Consider the following 24915-nt stretch of genomic DNA (forward strand, 5'->3'; position numbering starts at 1 on the left):
ATTTGCTACTGGCGAAAAGGAACTCTGTTCACAACGGCCAGCAACCAAAGCCACAGGAAGCCATCAACTTGATCACTACCACTTAGCACTAGACACAGCCAGTGGCCCTAAGTCAGGCAGAGAAAGCTCCCTTGCCTCAGCACACTCCTTACATAGGTTCTGTTGTTTTGTTTTTGAGATGGGTTTCACCGACTAACCCTGGATGTCCTGACACACACTATGTAGACCAGGGTGGCCTTGTACTAACCGATCTGTCTGCCTCTGTCTCTGCGTGTTGGAAGTAAAAGCATGTACCACTATGCCCACTGGCACTTCACAGTTTTAGTCCCAAGTCGAGTCAATAGGTTCACGAAGGGAGTCAATCAGTTGAGTATGGCCTACAGCTGTGCTTGACACACCAGTAGTTTCAACTTTCTTTTGATTTTAATGCGTTTACACAGATGAACTCTAACATGGCGCAGCTCCCACGGCTAGCCCGTCTGCCTCACCCTCCTCATTACCTTCTGACTGAGTTTGGGACTGCTGGCTACACGGAGAGATGTGGAGCACTAACAACAAAGCATAACGGCTTGGATACAAGTGGACATTCTCAAGAATCACAGATTACGTACTTCTTCATCTAAAAACGCTTTGCGTTAACTAAGGCAATGTGTGACACAGCACCAAATCACTTAAAAACTGTGAGTGGTTTAAGAGGCAAGGACACAGAACAGGGGACTGAAAGCCGGGTTGGGTGTCAAGTTTAACCAGAACCTGAAGTGAAAAAAGAAACCATCTAAAACAAGAACACCCTTCCTCATTAGCCAGGTATTGAAAAGCCCAACAAAAAGTGAGCAGCCTCAGTCTAGAGCTGACTTAGCACAGATCTTTACTTGTATTAGGCAGAAACAGAAGACCTGGACAAATAACCAACTGTAAAATGGTACTCAACAATCCTCAAGAGTCTCAGCACTCAGCCCGGACTACCCCTCAAAGCCAGTAACTTTTAAAGGAAAATCTATTTTCTATGATTTAGAGAACAGAAGCATTATCCAACTTATTTAAATAAACTTTACTGGGCTATAATTTACATACAATACAATGCAGTTTGATAAACGTGTATACCTTATAAACATCGGAATCAAAATAAATTCCCATTGTCCTCCAAAACCATGTCCCTCTGCATTTAAAGCACTAACAGCAGTCTGGCGCCAAGGGCAACCACTGGGCTGTTACCATGGATTCATTTTGATGTAAATGCCCCAGGCTGCCCTCTCCAGAGTGCTTACTTTACACAACCTGGGCTGTCTGTTGAATGAATTAAAATAAGCACTTCAGGGGCTGGATTCAGAGTAGTCACTGCTCTCATGTTCCGATCCCAGTACTGACATGACTGTGTGTGACTTCAGTTCCAGTGGATCTGGCCTCTGGGGGTACCAGGTGTACACTTGGCATACATACAAACAAGCAGACAAGGACTCGCACAAACAACAATTAAAACTGAAGTGGTGGGAAACACCTGTAATACCAGCACTCAAGGGACAGAAGCAGACAAGTCTCTGTGAGTTCCAGGCCAGAGTCTCTGGGTTATTTTTTTTTAGCCTGCAGCCTGGCAGTGGTGGAACACATCTTTTAATCCAAGCACTCAAGAGGCAGAGGCAGGCAGATCTCTGAGTTTGAGGGCAGCCTGGTCTACAGAGAAACCCTGTCTCAAAGGGGGAAAAGGTGTTAACTTGGAGGTAATAGTGAGAAAGCCTGCGTCAGCTTGAAGAAGGGCTCCTCCCAATACCACGCTTGCTGAGAAGCCGATGGCCATGATGGCTACTGAGGAAGGGAGAGGCACTTTTCTTTGGGGAAGGGGAAGCCTTTGGTAGGTTCACACAACCAACAGTGGATCACCACACACACACACACACACACACACACACACACACACACACACACGCAGTTTGACTTAGGTTGTGAAAACTTCCTGATTCTTTTAAAGACAGGAAGTTGGAGAGGAGATTGGATATATGTGGGGGAGTGGATAGGAGGTACTGGGGGTAGTGGGGGATGGATGTGACTAAAATATATGTTTACAAGTATGAACATTTATAAAAATTGTTTGTGTCTCTCTATTTTGTATCTTGTAAACTGGAGATAATAATTAGCGCCAAGTGTTCTGTGAAGAGTGAGACAGAAATGCTTGGTAAAAAATTAAAAGGCAGTATCCAATAACTACCACTGTCAACATATTAATAACAGATTTACATCTGATTCCTTACATACCACGTAAGTGTAATGGGACAGAAAACACTGGAAAATTTGAGACGATATAGAATCCTTAAGAGTTTACATATGAATTCCCATCAATATTGCTATGAAAACTACCCTCCTTTCACCAAAAATAAAAATTCACTATCAAGATGGTCTCATCTCCATAAAATAGTTCTTTCAAGCCATCCTTGCCCTAACGAAACAGTGTTTAATTCAATTTAGGTGTGAAGCATGTTCAGTCTGTGCCTCACTGGATAACCTACCATCACCTACACTTCCTCAGTGTACATTTTAAAATAACAGTCTTGCCCTGCACTTAGGAGTCTCAGTGGCCATTCATCAGTTGCTTTCTTTAAAGAATTGTCTGTTCCACATGTACTCAGTTCAGTGAAGAGCCAAAAAGATCAAAGTAAATGACACAACCACAGCTGCTTAAGGTTTATTTTTATGTGCTCATAAAGAAACAAAATGTCAAGATATAGAATACAAGGTAACAAATCAAACAACTCAAAATGGAGGTGTACACAAGTAAGAACACAAAGAACATGATATTATGCAATTTTCTGAGGTTTCAAAAAACAGTGTTTTTGGTTTTGAAATTCTGAAACTACTATCATATTGTTCAAGTAACACATATTTCAAAAGTAAGATTTCTGAAATAGCTAATTGACATCCAACTCTAAGATAACCTGCCTTTACCCTGGTCTTCAAAATAGCGCTGCTCAATTCTTCTACAGAAAGCAAGGAGGTTGCTGTAGTGTTTCACCTTCTCACAAAGTTCATCACTGGTCAACTGTGTGGTAAGAATGGTGTACAAATGGCCAAAAACCAGAGCGTCAAGTTCAGTAGGTCTAAAATAAATGTAAAGATGAAAGAGGCATGAGAGGAAACTCGTTTTTATGTTAGAAAACATCCTATTTACATAAAAAAATTACTCATCAATTTAAAAGAAAAAAGTCACAGAAATAAGTCCTACTACAACTTGATAGAGGTTTGGTTTCTTCCTTCCTTCCTTTCTTTCTTTCTTCCCCATTTTAGAAAATGAGAAAAGAAAACTATGAGTTGATAGTTGTGTGACTTGTTTTGGAAGTATTACTTAAATAGCTGTATTCACTATTTTAACCATCAAATACAGTAGGTTGCCAGTGTGCCAGAAACGATGCTAGAAAAAAAAATACATATTCTAGTACATGAAACATACAACACACAACAGGCTCTCCGTGCACTCATTACTCAATAAAAAGGTGATGTGAATCTTCTACCACTCTAAAACTGCATTTACTGAACTCTTTTTCCTCACCAGGATTTGTAAGTTTTAAAGGCAGCACTGCCTGAAATGTTATGTCCCCAGTTTTTATTACAGTATCTGTGACCTCCAGGATTTGCTGAATAAATGAAGGAAAGAAAAAGCATCCTGCGAAATGTGGGATCTTTTTTTCTAACAGTAGTTATGCACTTCCTCTTGCTTCCTTCCCTCTTCTGATGTAACGATGGAGTACTACATGAAATGAGGCACACAGCCGGCACACGCCTGTAAGTGCCCTCCTCAGGCCCAGTCAGTAAGACTGTAAATTCAAGGGGATCTTGGGCTATACAGCATACTCCTAGCTTAAAATAAAATGTGCAACCTGTGGTCATGTCTAAGGCGGTAGTCAAAAAGGTGACATTTTTTTCTTTTTAAATCACAAGTGCCCTTTTTTTTTCATCATTTTTTCATCATAAATGAAGAGTCCATAAACAAGCAGTTCCTTACCAAGAACCAAGGACATGAAGTGGGTAAAGGTAGGGTTAAGGCACTTCACTAGAAGTTATACAGATACCAACTTTCCCACTTCCCTAACACATTTCTTAAAAAGAGAGATCCTGCAAGTGGGGACTTGTTTTCTTAATCCAGGCTTAGTGTCAATCATCCTTTCCTTTTTGTATGGCTGGGCATTCTTTACATATAAATGAAAGCTCTGAATGAAGTCAACAATGAAGACAAGGACAAAACAACAAAAACTGCACTTGTGCGGAGAGATGGCTCAGCAAGTAAAGGTGCTGGCTGCGTGCCTGATAATACAAACTCAGTCACTGCGGCCTCACACTGTAAACAAAGAGGACCAATTCCCAAAAGCTGTGCTTTGACCTTCACATGTTTCGCCATACATGCAGGACCCCTGCACGCACACACACATGTAAAAATATTTTCAAAACTTTACTCCGCACTTCTACACTATATTATTGAATCATGCCAAGACCATCATGTACTTGCTCTTAAATTTCTTTTGTTGTACTATGAAGAAAAAAATAAAATTTTCCATTCTTGTGCTTAAAGGGGGTCTTTTTGGATTATGATATGGGTGTGTATAGGCATGGGAGTGTGGTGTGTTGTGTGTGCGTGCGTGCACGTGAATGTGTGTGTGTGTTTGTGTGTGTGTGTGTGTGCACGCACACGCCAATTCTCTTCTTATGATCTTTAAGATACTTCAAAGGTATTATTGTCTTTATCTTTGTCAACTTTTTATTAGAAAAACATTCTAGGATGATATATGCTTAAAGTCCTACTGCTACCTCATCTTGAATCCTCGCCATATCTGTTAGATACTTATTCTTTCATTTGATTATGAAAATGAAAACAGTACTGAAAGTATGTTTTCCTAATCTTCTCCATTTAAAGTTTTTCTCCTGCCCATTCTTTTTTTCCTTACTATTACTTTGCCTTTTTTGTCTGATATTTTTTGTAGTTTTATCTAACTCCAAAACCATTAATTTTGTGTAGGTGTCTCCTAATTTCTTTATTTCTTTCTTTTACCTTTCTTTTCTTTTTGGCTTTTCGAGACAGGGTTTGTCTATGTATCCCTGGTTGTCCTGGAACTCATTCTGTAGACCAGGCTAGCCTTGAACTCAAAGACCTGGCCTGCCTCTGCCTCCCAAGTGCTGGCATTAAAGGCGTGCACCACTACACCTGGCACTAATTTTTTTCTAATATTATTTATTTTGCCATCTCTTCAAACTTCTAAAAATATTATCACACACACATACACGCGCGCGCGCACACACACACACACACGCACACATTCGTGAGCAGCTTTAAAACTGTTACTAAGGCATACTGTCTTCTTCTTGTCTCCTGGTCTTGCTGCACGATCTCCCTTAATTTCTTTTTCCTCTCTTTCTAAAAACAAACAAAAATCATTTGGTTTCCTTTACAAGTCTTTCTCTTCAGTATCTCGAGTAGGTAAGTCAAAACCAAAGATGGTTTTAATTTTAAGAAGTAAAAGTAGGATACAAAGAAAAAGAGACTTTGTCCCCGCCATTCAGTATATGAGAAAGGCAAGAGTAGGATTAAAGGCTTCCACTTAGAATCTAATGTAAGTGTACCTTACAAGCTAAGATTCTGTGCCTCACAAAGAAATGACTCCTACCAGAGAGAAATTAGGAAATGAAAATAAGTTGTGTTATAACAAAATAAAATTACAAGTTACCATTCCTCAATGCAGTTTCTTTTCATCTACTACTGGCTAACTAGTGGGCAGCCAGGCCCGGGCGCACACCTGCAGTCCCAGCGCTTGGGGGGCTAAGAAGAATGAGCCTGGGATTGAGGTGGGCCTGAGCTACAAAGCAAGTTCCGGGGCTAAACAGTAGTCACCTCATCTCCAGAGCCACATAAAAAGATTAGGCACAATTAAAAATTAAGTATATTCTTCAATCATAATTGTTGGTTTTAAGAAAAACCTAAGTATCATAAGGTAAAATTTTGAACACCAACTTCTGAAATAACAATTAAACATCAAATGCATGCCTTCTGTTTTACAACTGTCTAAATTTCAATTTCTTTTGTAAGTTTAGATATAAAATTATGAACAAATGTTCCTCTAAATCACATGCTAAAAGATCCCTAGTTAGCTACACTTTAACAATGACTTTAACTAAAAATTACTCTCCTGCCCTCCCAGAAGATAGCAACAAAAGCCACTAGTAAACAAGAGTAACACACTTCAGAATAAAAACATAGCCCTTCCCAACTTTCAAACTACTAAGAACTCAGTATCCAAAAGAAAACAATGGCCTAATACTAGCAGCTGGGTGTATTTCTGTGTTAGGGACTCAGCACTAAACCACACCCTGTGTAACAGCTGAAGCTTCTGGGCTTGGATGAATCCTGGAGGTGTTCTGCTCATAGATTAACAGGACCCAGTTTTTACTTTAACATAATTTTATATACCCTGAACTGCATATGTGTGATATATATATACAGATATATGTACTTTTATATTACTCATGTTAAAAAATTATACAACTGAAAATTTTCCAAATTGTTGTCAAACTCATTTTTACTATAAAAGGCCAGAGAAGATGAATGTAATGCCCATGGAGAACAGAAGTCACAGCAAACAGCGTCCTTACCAATTACCAACCAGGGCTGGCCTGCTCTTGTGGAGGACTGATGCTTGGCTACCAGCACCCATGTCACAATTCAGAATCACCTGTTAACTCCAACTCCAGGGCGCTGCCTCCATGAGAACTCGCACTCACGAGCACACACCCAGTCATATACACAGAATTTAAAATAAAGTAAACTTTTTAAACTACTGGAACTGAAGATGGCTTAGTGATTTAGAGCACCAGCTGTTCTTTTAAAGGACCTAGTTTTGGTTCCCAGCACCCACAGCACAGCCCCAAACTGCCCTTAATTCCAGCTCTATGGGATTCAGTGTTCTGCGGGAACTAGGTACCAACCAAGCAAGCATGCACATACATTTAAAAAGTCTATTTTTTTAATTAAAAAAATTATCCTGGGGGCAGGAGATCGCTCAGCGGTTAAAGCACATCCTATATAAACAAGAGAATTTAGACTCCAGTGCATATGTAAGTGATAGGTGGGCATGGTGCTCCCCTGAGATCCCAGCTCAGAAGACAGAGAGGAGAACCCCTCAGCAAACTGGGTAGTGAGAGGAAGAACCCTGTCAACAAGCTCTGGATTGGACTGTAAGAGACCCTACCTCAAAAGCATAAAGCAGAAGAGCAAGGCTCCTCACGGCAGCCTCAGGCTTACACACACACACTCACTCACACACATGAATGCACACCACACACAGAAAAATACATGAAAAGAAAAAAATTATCAACCTAAAAACATATTTTTAAATAATAAGCCAATACAAAGATAGCATTTTTTAAGAAAGGCACTAAGATTGAAATATTAATTTAAACTCATTTTATACTGGATTAACAGATTTGACAACTAATTTTCTTTTCTTTTTTTTTTTTTTTTAAGTTTTTCAGACAGGGTTTCTCTGTGTAGCCTTGGCTGTCCTGGACTCCCTTTGTAGACAGATCCATCTGCCTCTGCCTCCTGAGTGTGGGATTAAAGATGTGTGAGACTTTCCCCAGCTGACAACTACTTTCAATACATTAAAATTATAATTTTTAATAAAAGAAAATCTTTGTCCGCATTAGCATTGATTTTAAAAAATCTTTTGTTGTTTTTTTGTTGTTTTATAAAATTATTTTTTACATATACATTAATATTATTACACATATATACAATAAACTACCTATAGCAAGAAGAACTATGATATAATCAGGAATTATATAAATGTTAGATTTTTTTCAATCTTAATAGAACATGCATTACTCAATTTATATACATATAATATATATTATATCTATACTCCTTAATGTCTGTACTTAAGAATATTTTCATAACTTTTGAAGGATGAACACTTCTGGTCCACATGACAGTATTCTATTACTTGTCCTTAATGATAGCCTTGGTCCTCAGGCACTGTTCACTACAGATTGAGGCTGTGTTAGCTGCATATTCATTGTTATAACTTCAAAGTTTAAGATTTTAATATTTCGTATTTCTCATAGCACCCTGAACTATGTCTATCAAAATCTTTGTGAAATCACAGAAAAATTGATTGATATACAAGGCTGAGCTGAAGAGAACTCAGTGACAAGGACTGGATTTTAGAGAGCTTAGTTCCCCAGAGCTAGCGCTCTGCCTGATAGCCAAGAAGGGATAAGTGTGTGTGTTTGTGTGTGCGTGTGCGTGTTTGTCTTGTAATGAATCCTGCTGCTTGGGAATAAAACCTGTGGAGAAAAAGCTCCCGACACCATTAACATGACACCAAGGGAAGGAGCCCTGTACTGCGCAGAGCAAGAAGAGCAGCGTTAGAAGTACTTCTTTAAGAAAATACCACCTTTCCGATAAAAGTCATGTGCAACCTCCATATAAAGCAAAGACATCACAATAATCACACATCTTACTGCTTATTGAAGAAGTAAGGCTGTGTTCCCAGTCTTTGGGAAAGGGCTTGACAGCACTGGTCTACATCTTCTAAGACCTGCACAGGCAGTGAACCAAAAAGAAAAATATCCAAATTAGCAAAACAGTAAAAAGTGTGTAAGACTATTTATATCATAGCTTATGACAAAAACAGACTCAATTTAACTTTTTAAGACCACAGACCACTTGACATAAATAATGCTTTTGATATTAATGGGAATTTGAGAATAAAAGACCATTAAATACAAGTATATTTAAATTACTGATAAGGATCATTGTTCAATAAGAAAGTTTTTCTCTCAAAATCATATTCTGTAAACACTGTTGTCCTGAGTCCACATATTCAAAGATTTTTCTCACATTTGAAAGGGTGGGGTGGGACATGTTGAAAGCTGCTGCAGCCTCATCTCACTTACTCTACCCAGTCACTTGCTAAACCCTCTTGCAGCACACAGCAGTAAGATGGCTGGCTAGAATCAGAGGTGGCCTTGACACAAACAACCTCATGAGTTTGAAAATTTACATTAAAAAAAAAATTTTGTTACCTTAGTAAACTTAAGACTCCCTCCCCCTCAAAACCCCAGATATATTAAGTACTGTACTTAATAAAGTTTTTAAAGCTCTGATGCTGATTTATTTACTGGCATAAAAGATTCCCATAATATACTGCTTAGAGGAAGAAAAAAAATCAAGTTATAGAATAGCAAACATAATATGATCCTATTTGAGGACAGGATTACTAAGGCACCTAGAAAAATATTCTCCACATGAGGAGAAGCAATTCTGAGGTAGTACGATTTCAGAAAATTTTTATCACTTACATCCTATAGGCAAATAAGCATTTCATAAAAGAAATACAGCTGCATCACAAGAGAGAAAAACAGCAAGTACTTGGCAGTATCATTTTTAATGCCCTGAAATTGAAACTTTTTCACACTTCAATCTGTATGTACTGACCTGGTCCAGAGTCTTGTTACCCCATCCTATAGCTTTCATTTTACGTTTGACTTCCCACTGCTTCTGATAGGCCAAAATGTGGTTCAGAGGCCAAGGGTAAGGAGAGCCATACCTAGCATGAGTGATCTAAAGCAAAAAGACTTTGTGAGATGCAGGATCCTTCCTAAAGATGATGCATTTTTATAAATAGAATCCTAAAAAGTATGTACTTCCAGAGAGCACACATAAAGCAACCTGAAAAAACAACAATATATAGCTTACAATATAAAAAATTAAAATTTTAAACCATTCCCTTTAAAAATATATAAACTTTATGTACTTTACAACCAGCTCTATCAAACAATGACACACAGCTTCCCTAAAATGTATGTGCAAGCAAAATTAAAGTAAGTGAAAAACTGTATCACTAATGGTATAAACCACAATGTTTCATTTATGAGCAGGGACTTGGGATTCTGAGCAGAAGTGTTTTCTCATTAAATTTTAATTAAGATAAATGCTGCATAACCACTCACCTCCCCTACTGTAGCTTCATCACACCACTGCAGATACAACTAGGAACAAAAGAACAGTCACTGAAACTTCAACATACTGAGAAGAAAAGACCAAAGTTATTTCTTGCCATAGTAAATTCCTAATAAGCCAACTTTATGAATCAAGTAAGTTTTTTTCTTCTTTACTAATTCACCACACAGAATTATCAAATTGTTTTTTACAGACTATATGTCTAAACCATTGTTTTATAGTATTATTAAAATAAACGTCAAACAGCTAAAGTCAAACAGTGAGTAGGCAAGGATACAAGCAGAAAAACTAGAATTGAAAATATCAAGAAACTTGTTTCCAAATAATGATCAAACAATTCAGATGGTCATCCCAGGCTGAGTCCCACTTCTCAATGGCTTTAGGTAGCCTCTGAGGAAGTTCTGTATGAGAATTCAGATTCTACAAGATTATATTTATTTCAAGTCTTACAATCTTATACCTCTGCAGTCAAGAGCATGTTGTTGACTAACTCCATGTAAGCTTTCATTTCCGCTTTTTGGACTTCATCCAACCCATCACTAAGAGAATGGCCCTAAAGGGAATTTAAAATTTTTTAAAGAGCATCATATTAAATACACAAAAGCTTTCAGTTATCTTACTGTTATAACACATAATATGATATGTAAATGTCCAATGGGTTAATTTCAAAAATGCTTTTAAAAACAAAATTATTGTGTATAAAAGTATACCTAAGCTGGGTGATGGTGGTGGGGCATGCCTTTAACCTCAGCACTCAGGGAGGCAGAGGCACGTGGATCTGTGAGTTCAAAGCCAGCCTGGTCCAAGCAAGTCCAAGATAGTCAAGGCTACACAGAGAAATCCTATCTTGAAAAAAAAAATTCTGCCTAATAGTCAATCACTACTAAGTAGTATTAATTTGTCATTATATAAATGTTTTTTCAATAGACAAAAATTATAGGATGAATTATTTCATAAAAGAGAAAACAAAATGGTCAGCAGTAAGCCCTGTATTTTTCAGGCATAAATCTAAAAGACAAAAGATATGTCAAAACATGTGCTACTTTAAAAATAGTCAAACCACAACCCAGGCTTAGCCAATGGGCAGGACATTCTCCAGAGCTGAGTGGAGAGTGGAGACTGACTTTCACACAAACTCTGGTGCCCCATATTTGACCACATCCCCTCGATGGGGAGGCCTGGTGGCACTCAGAGGAAGGATAGCAGGCTACCAAGAACAGACTTGATACCCTATGAGCATATACAGGGGGAGGAGGTCCCCCTCAGTCACAGTCATAGGGGAGGGGAGTAAGGGGAGAATGGGAAGGGATGGGATAACTATTGAGATGTAATATGAATGAATTAATTTTAAAAAAGGAAAAAATAGTCAAAGGGGGAAAAAAAGAAAAGAAAAGCCAGTGTTAGTGAAGACCTTACAAGGGTAAAGACATGATGTCCAAACTCTCACTGCAGAAATGGAGAAAGACATAAAACGGTATGGCCTTTAGCTCAATCTGGCAATCTGCTCTCTAGTATATGCCAAAGCAGCCCAGCAACACTTGCAGGCATTCATCTTTCTGTTTGGTTTGCTTGAGACATGTAGACCTGGCTGGTCTAAACTCACTATGTAGACTAAGCTGGCCTCAAAGTCAGAGACCTGCCTGACTCTAACTTCTGAGTGCTGGGATTAAAGGCGCATGCCACCATTAGGAATTTATCTTAATGAAACAAGTATATAGAGGTTTATGCAGAAGAAAATTTACTTTAATACTCATAAACAGCAAAATAAAAGGTCAATATCCAAATGCCAATTTAAAAACTATATAATGCATACAACACAGCAGAAAACCATGTAACAATTTTTAAGATGGGTACTATGCAAGTCATAAATATAGAATCATTTTTAAATACGTTTGTAATTTTAAAGGATAAAATAGGACATAATAGTATGACCTGGTTTTCTATCTAGGTAAAAGTCAGGAAGAATGTTTCCCTAAATATTAATGAAAATGCTTCTTAATAGTTAAAATCTGAATTAAACAAATGAAAAGAACCACTCAAGTAGGTAACTTAATACTTTCAACTTCAAAATCCTAAAATCCTAAATCTCCCTTCTCAAAGAGCAACCAGATCTTAAATAAAAATTTAAAAGCTCCATTTATGACAGAAATTCTCATTACCCTCTTTTAGAAAATTATCTGCCATTTCTTTAAAAAAAAAAAATCAACCTACATCTTTGTTATTGATTTATATTATGAAAAAGCACCCAACTTATAGTTTAGAAATATTTTCTAATAATTTACATCAGCATTTTATAAAGCTAGGTTAAAATCAATGAAAATGTTAAGATACACTAGAGAATATGAAAAACTCACTTAAAAGTGGCTGTGGTCAAACGCATTTACTATTCTTTTCATTACCTTGGCTTTAACGAATTGGACTATTGGACCAAGTTCTGACACTACTTGATTTCCCACATGAATAAAAGGTACTTTTCCTGTTGGGAGAAGGAAGGAGACAATGCGAGAAAACAGCTTCAATAAATTAAAGTTTGTGATAGTAAAAATAAAAATTAATAAGAAACTCAAAATGTTTTATTAATTTACTAAAACATTATTATAAAATACTTTTCCAAATTATAGCCAGAAGCATCTATCTGCTGAAGTCTAAACATTTTAAGCAATAATTGCCAATAAATTTTAAAACGAAAGAGCCAAGCATAGTCACACATGCCTATAATCCAAGAACTCAGGAGGCTGAGGCAGGAGAATTCTAAGGTTAAGAACAGCCTTGAAAGTAAAACTCTTTCTCAAAATTCAAAAACAACTAAAAAGCAGACAGGGAGAATAAAAAGGAGCAAGTAGGTTCATTGAGAACTCCTGTGTGGCTATATCAACAGATTGTCATGCTCTCATTTCAGAGCCCCACACTACAGTAATAGTCAAATTACACGGGTCAAGCCAGAACACTAGCTCAAGATCGCTTAAAACTTTCAAAGACACGTAAATGGAATTTCTCATCAGGGTACAGTGCAAAACCTCAATCCATATGGAAAAGTACTTTCTTTCTTTCTTTTTTGAAAAAGGATCTCACTATGTAGTCTTGGCTGACCTGGAATTCACTGTATAGATTATACTAGCCTCAAACTCCCAGAGATACACCTGACTCTGACTCCTGGGTGCTGGGAAAGGTAGTTTTCAAAAGATTTCTCTTATGATTTCTAATTTTAAATCTGACACCACTGAAATAGTATTTTTAGCACATTAATAAATGTCTTTGACTGAAAGAATTTACCACCTTAGAGGGTATGCTAGTTTGAGTTATGTTCCCAGTACATGAGGAAAAAAAAGAACAGAAGAGTAAGCTTATGAAAATGGTAACGTAAGGGATATGACTCAGCTTCGAGCTAGTGTTTGACCATAACGCATGAGGCCTTAGGTTCACATCTCAGTACGGGGAGTGAGGGAAAGAGAAAAAGAAAACTGGTATCTTTAAGTAAATGCCCCATTAGAGAATAATAGTCCATTTTAATAAACATTAATGCTTAATACAATTATTAGCAATAAAGGGGAGAAGCCTCTAAGCAAGTTAGTCCATTCCAAATGTGAAAAGGTAGAAGCTGCTGTCAGATTTAGTTCAAGCAGAGTTCACACTAACAGCAAGCTTTCTCCTGCCACTGTTCAGGGTGCCCACTTCTCCCTGGCTCAGTCAGCCTGCGGGGAATGGATGAGGTGCCTGGCACCAATAAAACCTTCATCTGCATCTATGGGATAACACTACAGAAACAAGGCAAACCTTTGGAACAGGACACTCACTAGATATGTTTGGAAGGCATTTCCCTATTACCAATGGTGTATTGTTTCTACTGTTTTACAGGTAGCCGAGAGAGCGAGACAGAGACAGAATCTAAACTGGAAAAACATTGGGCTATACTGTTTTGGTTTTTGACTTAGAAAAGATCTTTATTAGGGCAAATACAGGTCATCTGAAATTCTAAAGAAAAAAAAAACCTGTTTCATGCCTAGACTAATGAGTATTACGAAGTGTGACGTTTAAGTTTTTTATTATTTGGGGTGCGTGCGTGCGTGCGTGTGTGTGTGTGTTTGCGTGTGTGTGTGTGTGTGTCAGTACCCATAGAAGACAAAGGAATAGGACCTGGAGTTCCAGGTGATTGTGATGCACAGGAAATGGGTGCTGGGATCTGAACTCGGGTCCTCTTTGAGAAGTGTACAAGTTCTTAACCAGAGTCATCTCTGCACCTCCATGAAGAATAACAATTTTAGAAGCAGAATATTTCTCTTTTTCAATAATTCATTTCAAGTTCTTAGAGAGGGGTACCTTGTTTTCCTGCAAACATATTACAGTGGGGCTGGAGTGCAGACTAAGTGCCTGCTGCACTAGCATGAGGCCCTGTGCGCAGATCCCAAGGACTCTCATGAAAGGCCAAGAGCACCGTGACCCAGCGCTAAGAGAAAGAGTCGCAAAGATCCCTGGGTGGCTGCTCAGCTGGGCTCACCAAATGGTAAACTACTGGTTCAGAGAGATCCTATTTCAAAAGAAAATAAGCCAACAAAAAGGTGGAGAGCCACAAAGGAAGATATTCCAACTTCTGGGCTCTACATGGAACACACCACACCTACCACCCACACACATAAGTTACGCATTTGTACTAATAAAGCAGGGAAATAATGTGGCTAGTCAACTGAATATGCACATGTATCTAATAAAGAAATAGAATAAACGATTAAAGCAACAAATGAGAAGTGAATGGTCCTCTTCTTCTCACTAGTGTAACTACAGTCAATGTGCAGTCTTTACTGTAGGTATCAGGAAAAATGCAGTGAGACAATCTTCGGCCCCTAAGGTTAAACTGTGTTGTTGTTTTTATTTTCTCATTTTAGACAGAAGTCACTCCAGATTTTTTTTTTCTTTTTCTGTCCATGTCTGTGTTTCTGTGTGTGTCCATGTGTTCTAGTGTGCACTGTGTTTGTGTGTGTGTGCATGCACACATGTGTACCACTGCATCCACTCATGAAAGCACAAATGTGCAGAGGCCAAAAGCTGCCATCAGTGCCCCTATCATTCTTCTATCAGTATCCATCTTATTTAGATTTTGAAACAATCACCGAACTTAGAGCTCAGAATTAGCTAGACTGGCTTGCCTGTTTCCTACGCCTGGGACTGCAAGCAGGTGCTGGCATGGCCAGCTTTTTGGTGTGGGTGTTGGGGATCTGAATTCTGGGCCTCATATGAGTAGTTAAGTATTGAGTCATCTCTCTAGCCCCAATTCTTTCTTTTTTTCACAATCAGTTATTCATAAAGGAGTGACTCTACATTAGTACTGCTCCAGCAAAACCATACTTAAGATAATCTGTGACATTATATTTAACATTTAGTTACCTTTGTGGCATTACATTTTTATCCCAAAATTATCTGAATCCTATTTAACACTAGTTAAATCTACTGACATATAACACACCAGATCATCCTGATCACTTAAATCTACAGGCATGTAACACACAGAAAGACCATCCTGATCATTAAACCTACTAGCATATAACACATAGATACAAGAGTAAAAGTGAAGCTTTAATAAAATACTTTAAACACTAGAAAAAAGAAAGTTAGAAAAAATCATTTCAGTGATTAACTTTAACTAAGACCCAGAGACAATTTCATTATTTATTGAGCTTTCTTCTACCTGTTAAATAGGAAACATAACTTAGGTATGTTGAATAATAAACAGATTCTTTAATATTAAAATTTGTTTTCTGATTAGAAAAGCCCTATAAATAAGACTGAGGAAACCTAACATCGCATATGTCCTCAACATTCCAGTTAGACACCTAAGTAAGTATACATGTCTTCATGATTAAGTTTATAACTGCTACTTTAAGAAACAATGGGAAAATAATTCTTCAAAGAGAAAAAACAAAAACAGGGGCTAGAAATAAGGGCAGTGGTAAAGTACTAGCCAGCATGCCCAGGCCTTTGGTTCAATCCTTAGTATCAAATAACAAATGAACAGTATTAACAGAAAACACACATGCTTACCAGATGGAGACATATATTCTGCATTTGCCCTACACACCACTTTGACAGGCAGATTACACATTTGCAAAAAGGCCTGTAAATAAAGAGAAATATAATAATTGTAATAAAAACACATGCACATTTAAAGAGAATTCTTCATTCATCCCTTTCCTAAACTTAATAGTCCGTACAGTAATACTCCACGGGAAAATGATGAGCCAGTATAAAGTTTCCAAACAAACTATCATTTTACTTAAAAGAAAGAAAGAAAGAAAGAAAGAAAGAAAGAAAGAAAGAAAGAAAGAAAAAGACTAAGTCACTAGTCAATATATAGAACTTAAAAACAATTATATATACTTAAGAAAGAAAATGTTTTCTCATTTTCTATTACTTTACGTAAGTAAGCAATTACATATTGCTTTAACTTTCTTTAATGGATAACTAGTGTCAAATTTTTATTAAGATATTGATGGTTTAATTTTTAATTCATGCAGGATCACCACCTTCCCCATCTTACTGGAAAATTCAAAATGTCATTCTGCTATTTCAGTGTTCTTTCCAGTAATATTCAAAATCTTGATACGTGGTGGTGTCTATGTTAACTAATTCATCATTTAAGACTTAAAATTGGGAGTTAATGAGATAGTCCAGTGAACAGAGGTGCTAGCCACCAAGTCAGACAATTTGAGTTTGATCCCTAGAATCCACATCCACGTGGTGAAAAGATTAGAATCCCAAAAATTGTTCTCTGACTTCTATACATACAGTGACATTCTCACTCATAGTCAGTGTCTGTCTGTCTGTCTGTCTGTCTGTGTCTCTCTCTCTCTCTCTCTCTCTCTCTCTCTCTCACACACACACACACACACACACACACACACACAAAATTAAATAGAAATTTTAAGGGGACAAATTATTTTCACTTGGTTTATACAAAGAAAAATTTTGTAAGAAATTAAGTATCTTAACAATAAAGTAGGTAAATCATCCAAAAGTGGAATGCTATACAGCTGTTTTTAAAGCTTATGCTTTCGAATCATTTATGATGAAGGAAAAAGTTATAAGCTGAGTGTGTTGGCTCACACCTTTAGTCTCAGCACTCAGGAGGCAGGTAGATCTCTGAGTTCACGGCCAGCCTGGTCTACATAGTGAGTTCTAGGACAGCCAGGGCTCCACAGTAAGACCGGCTCAAAAACAAACAAAAAACACGTATACAAAACTGCATTATGCACACAGTGATTCATGTTTACATGTCTTTAGGACACTAGTGAATTCGGCCGTATTTACCATTCCTTGTAACACTGCACTTGCTCGCCGTGTTCTCTTTCATGATTTCTGACTTCTTCTTCTCCTCTTACACTTTTCTACAAAACAGTTCACTCACTGGGAAGTCTTAAGTTACTGTAGTTCTAACTCCCACACATAAATTACAAGAGGAACCCCCTCTTTTTTTCTATTTTCACAAGTTGATGAAACTATAATAAAAATAGTCAAATGTGAGTTACCATGTATTACCTAATTTACAAGGCTATTATTTCTAATACACTGAGATTATGAATAGAACAGCCTGCTCCTACCCAGCACAAATTTCTCCTAAGAGTTGATTCCTGTGATTCCTTTTTCATTCTGGATTGAGAAGTTAGTCTTAACTCATTAAGTAGTGACAGTACTGAGCACGAACAGCATCCTATACAAAAATCCCACCTGCCCACCTGGAAAACTAAGTAAGAAAAAGTAAAACCAAGTTCCAGGCCAGCCTGGGCTACACTATAAAACCTTGTCTCAATAAAATAGGGCTTTCTGTTTTATAAGTATGTCAATTAAATTCTAGTCCTCTAGAAATGTAGAAACGCTTCCCTCTAAAAAGACATTCTCCCCTTCACTCACAGCCTGACTGCTACATTATTTTGTAACTTACGTACATCTGACCTCCCCAAGCAAAAGAGCTATCTTAGAACGCCAAAGACTATCTTGACTCCCCACCCCACCCCACTCCTGGCCTCCCCACAATCTCCTTCATTTCCCTACAACTAACTCGTAATAGTGTGCATTTGATGCTAAGCATCCAGGGTTGCTAACTTGCAGTGTTACTTGAGAGCAGCAACTGAAGCAGCCGAGCGTCTACTGCAGCAGATGCTGTTCCCTGCCCTGCCCTCAGCCACCCATGCTCTCCCCTTTCCTCCAGTGAAGTCTTAGCAGCAGGTGTAAGTGCAAGGCCCTGGTTTCTATCTCTACCTCTACAAATGGCACACATTCGATGAAAATAAACATAATCAGAAGAAACAGACAAACAGACAGAGAGCGTCTATGAAGAGGCGATATAGAGGACATATAATCAGGTGGAAGGGAACATGTCTGAAAACTGGACCCTTTCTACCCTGTACTACAAAGGAGGCAGGGATCAGTGATGATGACTGCAACTGGTTTAAAGAAAAGTGAAAAGAAAGGGGCTGAGGAAACATCTCAGTCAGTAAATGTTCAGCTCAAACTTGAGAGCCTGAGTTTGGATCCCTAGCACCCAAATAAAAAGCCAAGCACAGAGGATGACCCCACCCCAGGGTAGGAAAACTAGAGCCCTTGAGCTTACTGGCCAGCTGGTCCAGGCACACACTGAGTTTCAGGTTCAGTGACAGACTTCACCTCAAAAAGGTGAAGCTGGCTACAGTGGTCATCATCTTAAGTCACGCACTCAAGATGCAGAGGCATCTCGAGTTTAGGGCCAGCCTGGTCTGCATAAGACACCCAGGCTTGCCAGAATTACTATCCACTGGCACCGTCTCAAAGTGGAAAGTGCGTGAGGAAGACAACTGACATCACCCTCTGATCTCCGTGCACATGCACTCACACAAAAACAAGAAAATGAGAAGGTACTCAAATTAATTGTAAAATATGAAGCAAAGTCATTTGTTGAGAATCAATGTCTAGGGGGTACTAAGGCCTTCAATGATGCAGGAGCTTGAAAGAATTTAGTCCTTTTCATCAAAGGCCTGAATATTTAACTGTTAATTAACAATCATTAATACCATACAAAATGGTACATATGGTATGAAATTGTACTCCATCTATAGTATAATTATTATCAATTAATAGTCCATAGAACTTTAGTTTTCTTTTTAATTTATTCATATTACATCTCGATTGTTAACCCTTCCTGTTTCCTCCCATTCTTCCCTCCCTCCCACTTCCCCCCTTCTCCCCTCCCCTATGTCTGTGATTGAGGGAGACCTCCTCCCCCTATATATGCTCTTAGAATATGGGGTCTCTTCTTGGTAACTTGCTATCCTTCCTCTGAGTGCCACCAGGTCTCCCCATCCAGGGGACGTGGTCAGAAAATGGGCACCAGAGTTCGTGTGAGAGTCAGATCTCACTCTCCACTCAACGGTGGAGAATATCATGATCGTCGGCTAGGTCTTGGTAGGGGTTTGAAGTTTAATGCCTATATTCTCCTTGGCTGGTGCCTTAGTTTGAAGGACCACACGACTCAGATCTGCCTGTCATAAAGTTCTTCTTGTAGGTTTCCAGGACCCTGTGGGTCCTACTATTTCCCCATTCTTCCATGCTATTCTCGCCTAAAGTCTCAATAGGATGTCCTCTCTTCTGACCCACTTTCTTGGTAAGTAAAGTTTTTCATGGGACATATCCCTTGGACTAGTGTTTTGATATAAGTGAGTATATACCGTTTGTCTCTTTTTGCTTCTGGGTGAACTCACTCATTATGATAATTTCTAGATCAATCCATTTGTCCACAAATTTCGGGAATTCCTTGTTTTTAATAGCTGCATAGTATTCCATAGTGTAAATGTACCACAGTTTTTTAGTCCATTCTTCTACTGAGGGACACTTAGGCTGTTTCCATGTTCTGGCTATTATGTATAAAGCAGCTATGAACATGGTTGAGCATATGTCCCTGTCGTGTGGTAGGGCATTTTCTGGGTATATTCCAAGGAGTGGGATAGCTGGGTCTTGAGGAAGCCCTATTCCCATTTTTCTGAGAAAGCGCCAGATAGCTTTCCAAAGTAGTTGTACTAGTTTGCATTCCCAGCAATGAAGAAGTGTTCCTCTCTCTCCACATCCTCGCCAACATGTGGAGTCATTTGAGTTTTTTATCTTAGCCATTCTGATGGGTGTAAAATGGAATCACAGTGTCATTTTGATTTGCATTTCTCTGATGACTAACAAGGACGAGCATTTCTTTAAGTGTTTCTCGGCCATTTGATATTCCTCTGTTGAGAATTCTCTGTTAAGTTCCAAGCCCCATTTCACAATTGGGTTGTTTGGTTTTGTGGTGTTTAACTTCTTGAGTTCTTTATATATTTTGGATATTAAACCTTTGTCAGATGAAGGGTTGGTGAAGATCTTTTCCCATTCTGTAGGCTGTCGCTTTGTTCTCTTGACAGTGTCTCCTGCCTTACAGAAGCTTCTCAGCCTCATGAGGTCCCATTTATTAATTGTTGACATTAAGGCCTGGGCTGTTGGTGTACTGTTCAGGAAGTTGTTTCCTGTGCCTATGTGTCCCAGGCTCTTCCCCACTTTTTCCTCTATCTGAATTAATGTCTCTGGTTTTAAGTTGAGGTCTTTAATCCACTTGGACTTGAGTTTTATGCATGGTGACAAATAAGGGTCTAATTGCATTTTTCTACATGTAGACATCCAGTTAGACCAGCACCATTTAGTTTTCTTTTTTTAAGATGCAGAATTATACTGAAGTACAATTAAACCCATACTTAAACCCAAAATTTCATATTTATTTATTTTTTAAAAACTGAATTAATTTTGATCAATTTAACAGCACGCAATGCACAGGAGACCTCCACTGAGGGTATGATTCTTGTTAGGTCAAAGTTACTTTTGTAGCATTGATACGTTTACCCTTCATCACTGGTTCAGAAGTAATTTCTGAATTCATCTGGAATTCATAAAGAAGTTTGATATTACACAGCACTTTCATCCAAATATTAAAAACGTAAAAACAAAGCATTACCATGATTATTTCAATAATGTAAAAACTTCAAAGCAAAAGGAAACTCTGACTTAACTAGTATTTACTTGTAAGATAGAAAGAAACTGAAGTTCAAATGGTATTTTCACCTTTCACTTTTTTTTAGTATTTTTAAGTGTATGCGGGGAGGGAAGGATGCACACGGATGTGGAGCCCATAGAGTTCAGAGGCTGCACATCGCACTAGAACTTCAGTTACAGATAGTTGTAAGTCATCCAAGACTAAGAACTTAACTAAAAGAACAGTATGAGCTCTGACCACCAAGGCCTCTTTTCTAGGCCCTCATTTCTATTTTCAATCTTAAAACACAACACTATTCCAAATACTAGTCATGAAACATCAACTAAAACACATTTTGGTTTTGATCTGAAGTAAGAATATTCATTTTTATTCCTAAATGAGAAGAGTGGAGTCAATGAGTTTAGGGTAAGTACTCCTCCCACTCTTCATTGGACACTTAACTCCAAACAACTCCAAAGAAGAGTAACATGAAGCAATTCCCTCAGATCTCCTATCCCAGGGTTTTATTACCAGGCTGTTCAATATGGCAAGTACTAGTGACAGGTTGCTACACAAGTCAAATTTAAGCTTAATAACATTGTATAAAAATTCACATCATTTTCTCAGGCTACCTGGTCCTTTTTCCATGTTCAAGAGGCACTTGTGTCTAAGGTCTAAACTTCTGTGGGATGGGGTGATGTCTGCTGGAGGCCTACTGCATATCATGGGTTAGTACAATGGTGGCCAGTACATAAAAGAGAATGAGGCACAAGAGGCCGACATCATCTGAAAGTGACTGGAGTCAACATTATAAAGACAACCTACTTGAGCTGAAGAGATGGCTCAGAAGCATCCCAAATAATATGTACATCACATTTCAAATACTAATAATATTCCAGAAGAAAATACAGGGGGTGGGAAAAATCACTACAATTAAATTTAAAACCAAAAATGCATTTCCAGAAAGCAATTTAATGTAATGATTTTTAACAGAAGTTAGATATAGATATCTATATAGGTATATAGATAAAAATATAAAATTTACAACATTAAAAACCTTTAGACATCAAATGACCTTTGATTCAACTGTAAAAAAAAAAAAAAAAAAAAAAAAAAAAAAAAAAACTTTTAAGGGCATTACTAAGTTCAGAAAAATGGTGAGAAAGGTTCATGGTGGAAGTAGTCAGCCAAAGCAAGCCTTCCTTAGATGTGACTTTTGCATAAAGGTAGTGAGTGCTGCCTTGATTGCTGTTTCTAGCACTGTTAAGAGTGATTTTACATCCTCTATGAGTCCTCCACCATCGCTCTCCAACTCCTTAACACCCTCAGGTTAAGTTCCTCAGCAGAATCTAATGGATCTCAAAGGAAGCTGCCTAAGGAGAAAGACTAGCATGCACATATACCAGGAAAGTGAGAACCCCTACACGTCTGGTCAGTAAAACAGCAAGGGTGGAACAGAGCAGACAGCTCTCAGTGAGAGGGCATACTGTGTGAGTCTTAGGGACGATATCAGCTTGGAAGTTCCTTGAATCCATAAAATTTCTAACTTCTAGAATAAAACAACTAGCTAGGCAGGTTCCTTTATCTATCATCTTGCCAGAGTAGTTCAGCAAACACAAGGTATTACAGTGGTGGTGGTGGTGGTGATAGTAACTTGTTCATCCACCTGAGAAGGGAGACTATTTATTTTGATAACTTAAAAGAAAGCTGACCCCACATATTGATTATTTAGGCATCTACTTATAAAAAAAGAAAATATTATATACTGTAATTACATTTTCATATAAAAAAGCAAATTTGTGGACTGAAATAAAAATCTTTAACTAGATACTAAAGGGATAGGTAAAAGAACATAAATTATTTTTTGAAAGAATGTAAATACTGAATTTTTCTTTTTGACTGGATGTGAGATTTACTACTGAACATCATTTGGTAGGGTACAGAAGAGCACTATAGAAACCATCAGGAAGCAGGGCCTGCCACTTGTCTAGGGGACCATTATTAGAGATGTACTTCATGCTATGAGGAATGAGCGGCTTCTCGGGGACCATGTGTTCAAACCCATCTGCATTAAACTTGATGAAGCCCCACTTCTTTGAGATGTGGATCTTGTCAGCCAGAGAGCTTGAACTTGGCTCTACACAGACCCTCAATCACATGCTCCTTATTCAGCAGCTTAGTGTGGATGGACACAAGGACCTAGCCAATGTAAACCCAGGCACTGTGCACTGGGATTCCCAAAGGCATCTCGAGTACCTGCCTGTCAGCCCCAGCACAGGACAACATCTTGTTGATTCAGATGACATGGAAAGGGTGGAGCCTCACTCGAATATGAATGCCATCCTAGGGACAACTCTTCGCTGTGTATTTGTTGGCACAACTACCGGCGGCCTCGAGAGCTTCAAGTGGCCACAAAGTGGGAATTCATCAACTTTTGCCTCCTTTTGTCCAAAGTCAAGATGCAGATCTTGGCATCAGGGACGCCTTGGCAGAAGCGATTCTGGGTACAGCTTGTTCTTATAGTATCAGTAACACGCCAGAGGAAGAACATAATGATTTATTTCAACACACAACTATATAATCTTTTCTAACAAAGTTGCAAGTAAATACATACATGGTACTGACATAAGCTTTTACTTTATAATTTATCAAAATCATACAGAAAATAGACCTCTCCCTTCAGACTGTAAGTCTGTCAGTACCTGCAAACTACGACTGTCTTTTCTACCCATCCTTAGCATAAAATTAAGTTCTTGAAAAGCAATGGCTAGCTACAGTAAGGATTAGCTTTTTGTTGTTGTTGGTTTTTTAATTCTGTGGATCCAAAACTCAGTGCTTTAAAGTAAACTCACTTCTTAGTAAGTAGTATTTTACAAAATCAATACTTACACATATCAATAAACAGACACTGGTTTTATAAACTAATAGGAATTCAATTTACCTATTTAGTAATCAGAAAGCATAACTCAATAAGCAAAAACTGTTCACATAAAGCAAATTTGTTAGCAAAGCATGAAAATGGCATTCAAGAGCACACATAAAGACAAGTTACATCAGAGAACAGCGTCTTCCTTAGTGCACATTCCCAGGAAAGCTGTTCCTGGAATATGTCACTCAACTTAACATACATCGGTATCTGAGACCTTGGGGAAAAATTAGATTATTTATTAAAAGCAACCAAAATCAGACTAGAAAGATACAGGCTTTGCCTATTAGAATTACATATAAATGAAAATAAACCTTTAAGGGAAAATTAAGCAAAATAAGTATAAAGCAGTGAAATATAGAGAAAGAATAATTCTTGTTCACCAAGAACCTAATAACACCAACAGCACAGCTGGTCCTCACTCAAGACTTAGAGTGAAGGGAAAACAAGGTCTTTTCCTAAGCTCTATGAAGAGTGATCTAAAGTTTTTTTTATAGTCTAAACTGAAAAAATAATAGTAACAAAAGAATCTAATTTTTATAAGCTAATAAGATGGTAGAGACATATAATTACTCACTTCATTTTAGTTAAGAAACTGTGTAACAAAACTGTTTACCAGTGAACAGGCACTAACTAGCTTCTTTCCTCTTCTTTCCTCGAAGATATATTAATATTGTCTTACAAGTTAAACACATAATATTCTCATTAATTACTTATCAGCAGTACAGTATATCAGCCAAGTGCCAGTAAAATGTTAAAATAATTCAAAAATTTACAAAATGTTCATTAATCAAATTTTAAGACTGTTAAAAACTTACTACAGCTTGTTATATCACACAGAGCACATTAACAATCCTGCTGGACGGCTAGATAGGTACATAGCCTGCACGGCTTCTACCTGAGGACAAAGATTCTATTCACATCATAATTACATCTGAACATTTTACGTGAGAATTCAATAAGGCTTATTCTCAAGCATGC

At 37.9% G+C, this 24915-nt stretch overlaps 1 protein-coding gene and 1 pseudogene across 1 annotated transcript in view; both read right to left on the bottom strand.

The window, feature by feature from the left end:
• Positions 1 to 2777: 2777 nt before the first annotated feature.
• Positions 2778 to 24915, bottom strand: part of Mtx2 (metaxin 2) — a 53376-nt gene continuing 31238 nt past the window's right edge. Inside the window, exons 4-10 of the mRNA XM_051167193.1 lie at positions 16031 to 16103; positions 12397 to 12473; positions 10458 to 10550; positions 9988 to 10026; positions 9473 to 9598; positions 8497 to 8573; positions 2778 to 3089 (exon numbers count right to left, since the gene is read on the bottom strand). Coding sequence (XP_051023150.1) covers positions 2918 to 3089; positions 8497 to 8573; positions 9473 to 9598; positions 9988 to 10026; positions 10458 to 10550; positions 12397 to 12473; positions 16031 to 16103 — 657 coding nt within the window. The 3' untranslated portion in view covers positions 2778 to 2917. The remainder of the gene's footprint in view (positions 3090 to 8496; positions 8574 to 9472; positions 9599 to 9987; positions 10027 to 10457; positions 10551 to 12396; positions 12474 to 16030; positions 16104 to 24915) is intronic.
• Positions 22738 to 23740, bottom strand: LOC127207578 (60S ribosomal protein L10-like; annotated as a pseudogene).

This window comes from Acomys russatus, chromosome 24 (genome assembly GCF_903995435.1).
Source record: "Acomys russatus chromosome 24, mAcoRus1.1, whole genome shotgun sequence".
Classification (NCBI taxonomy): domain Eukaryota; kingdom Metazoa; phylum Chordata; class Mammalia; order Rodentia; family Muridae; genus Acomys; species Acomys russatus.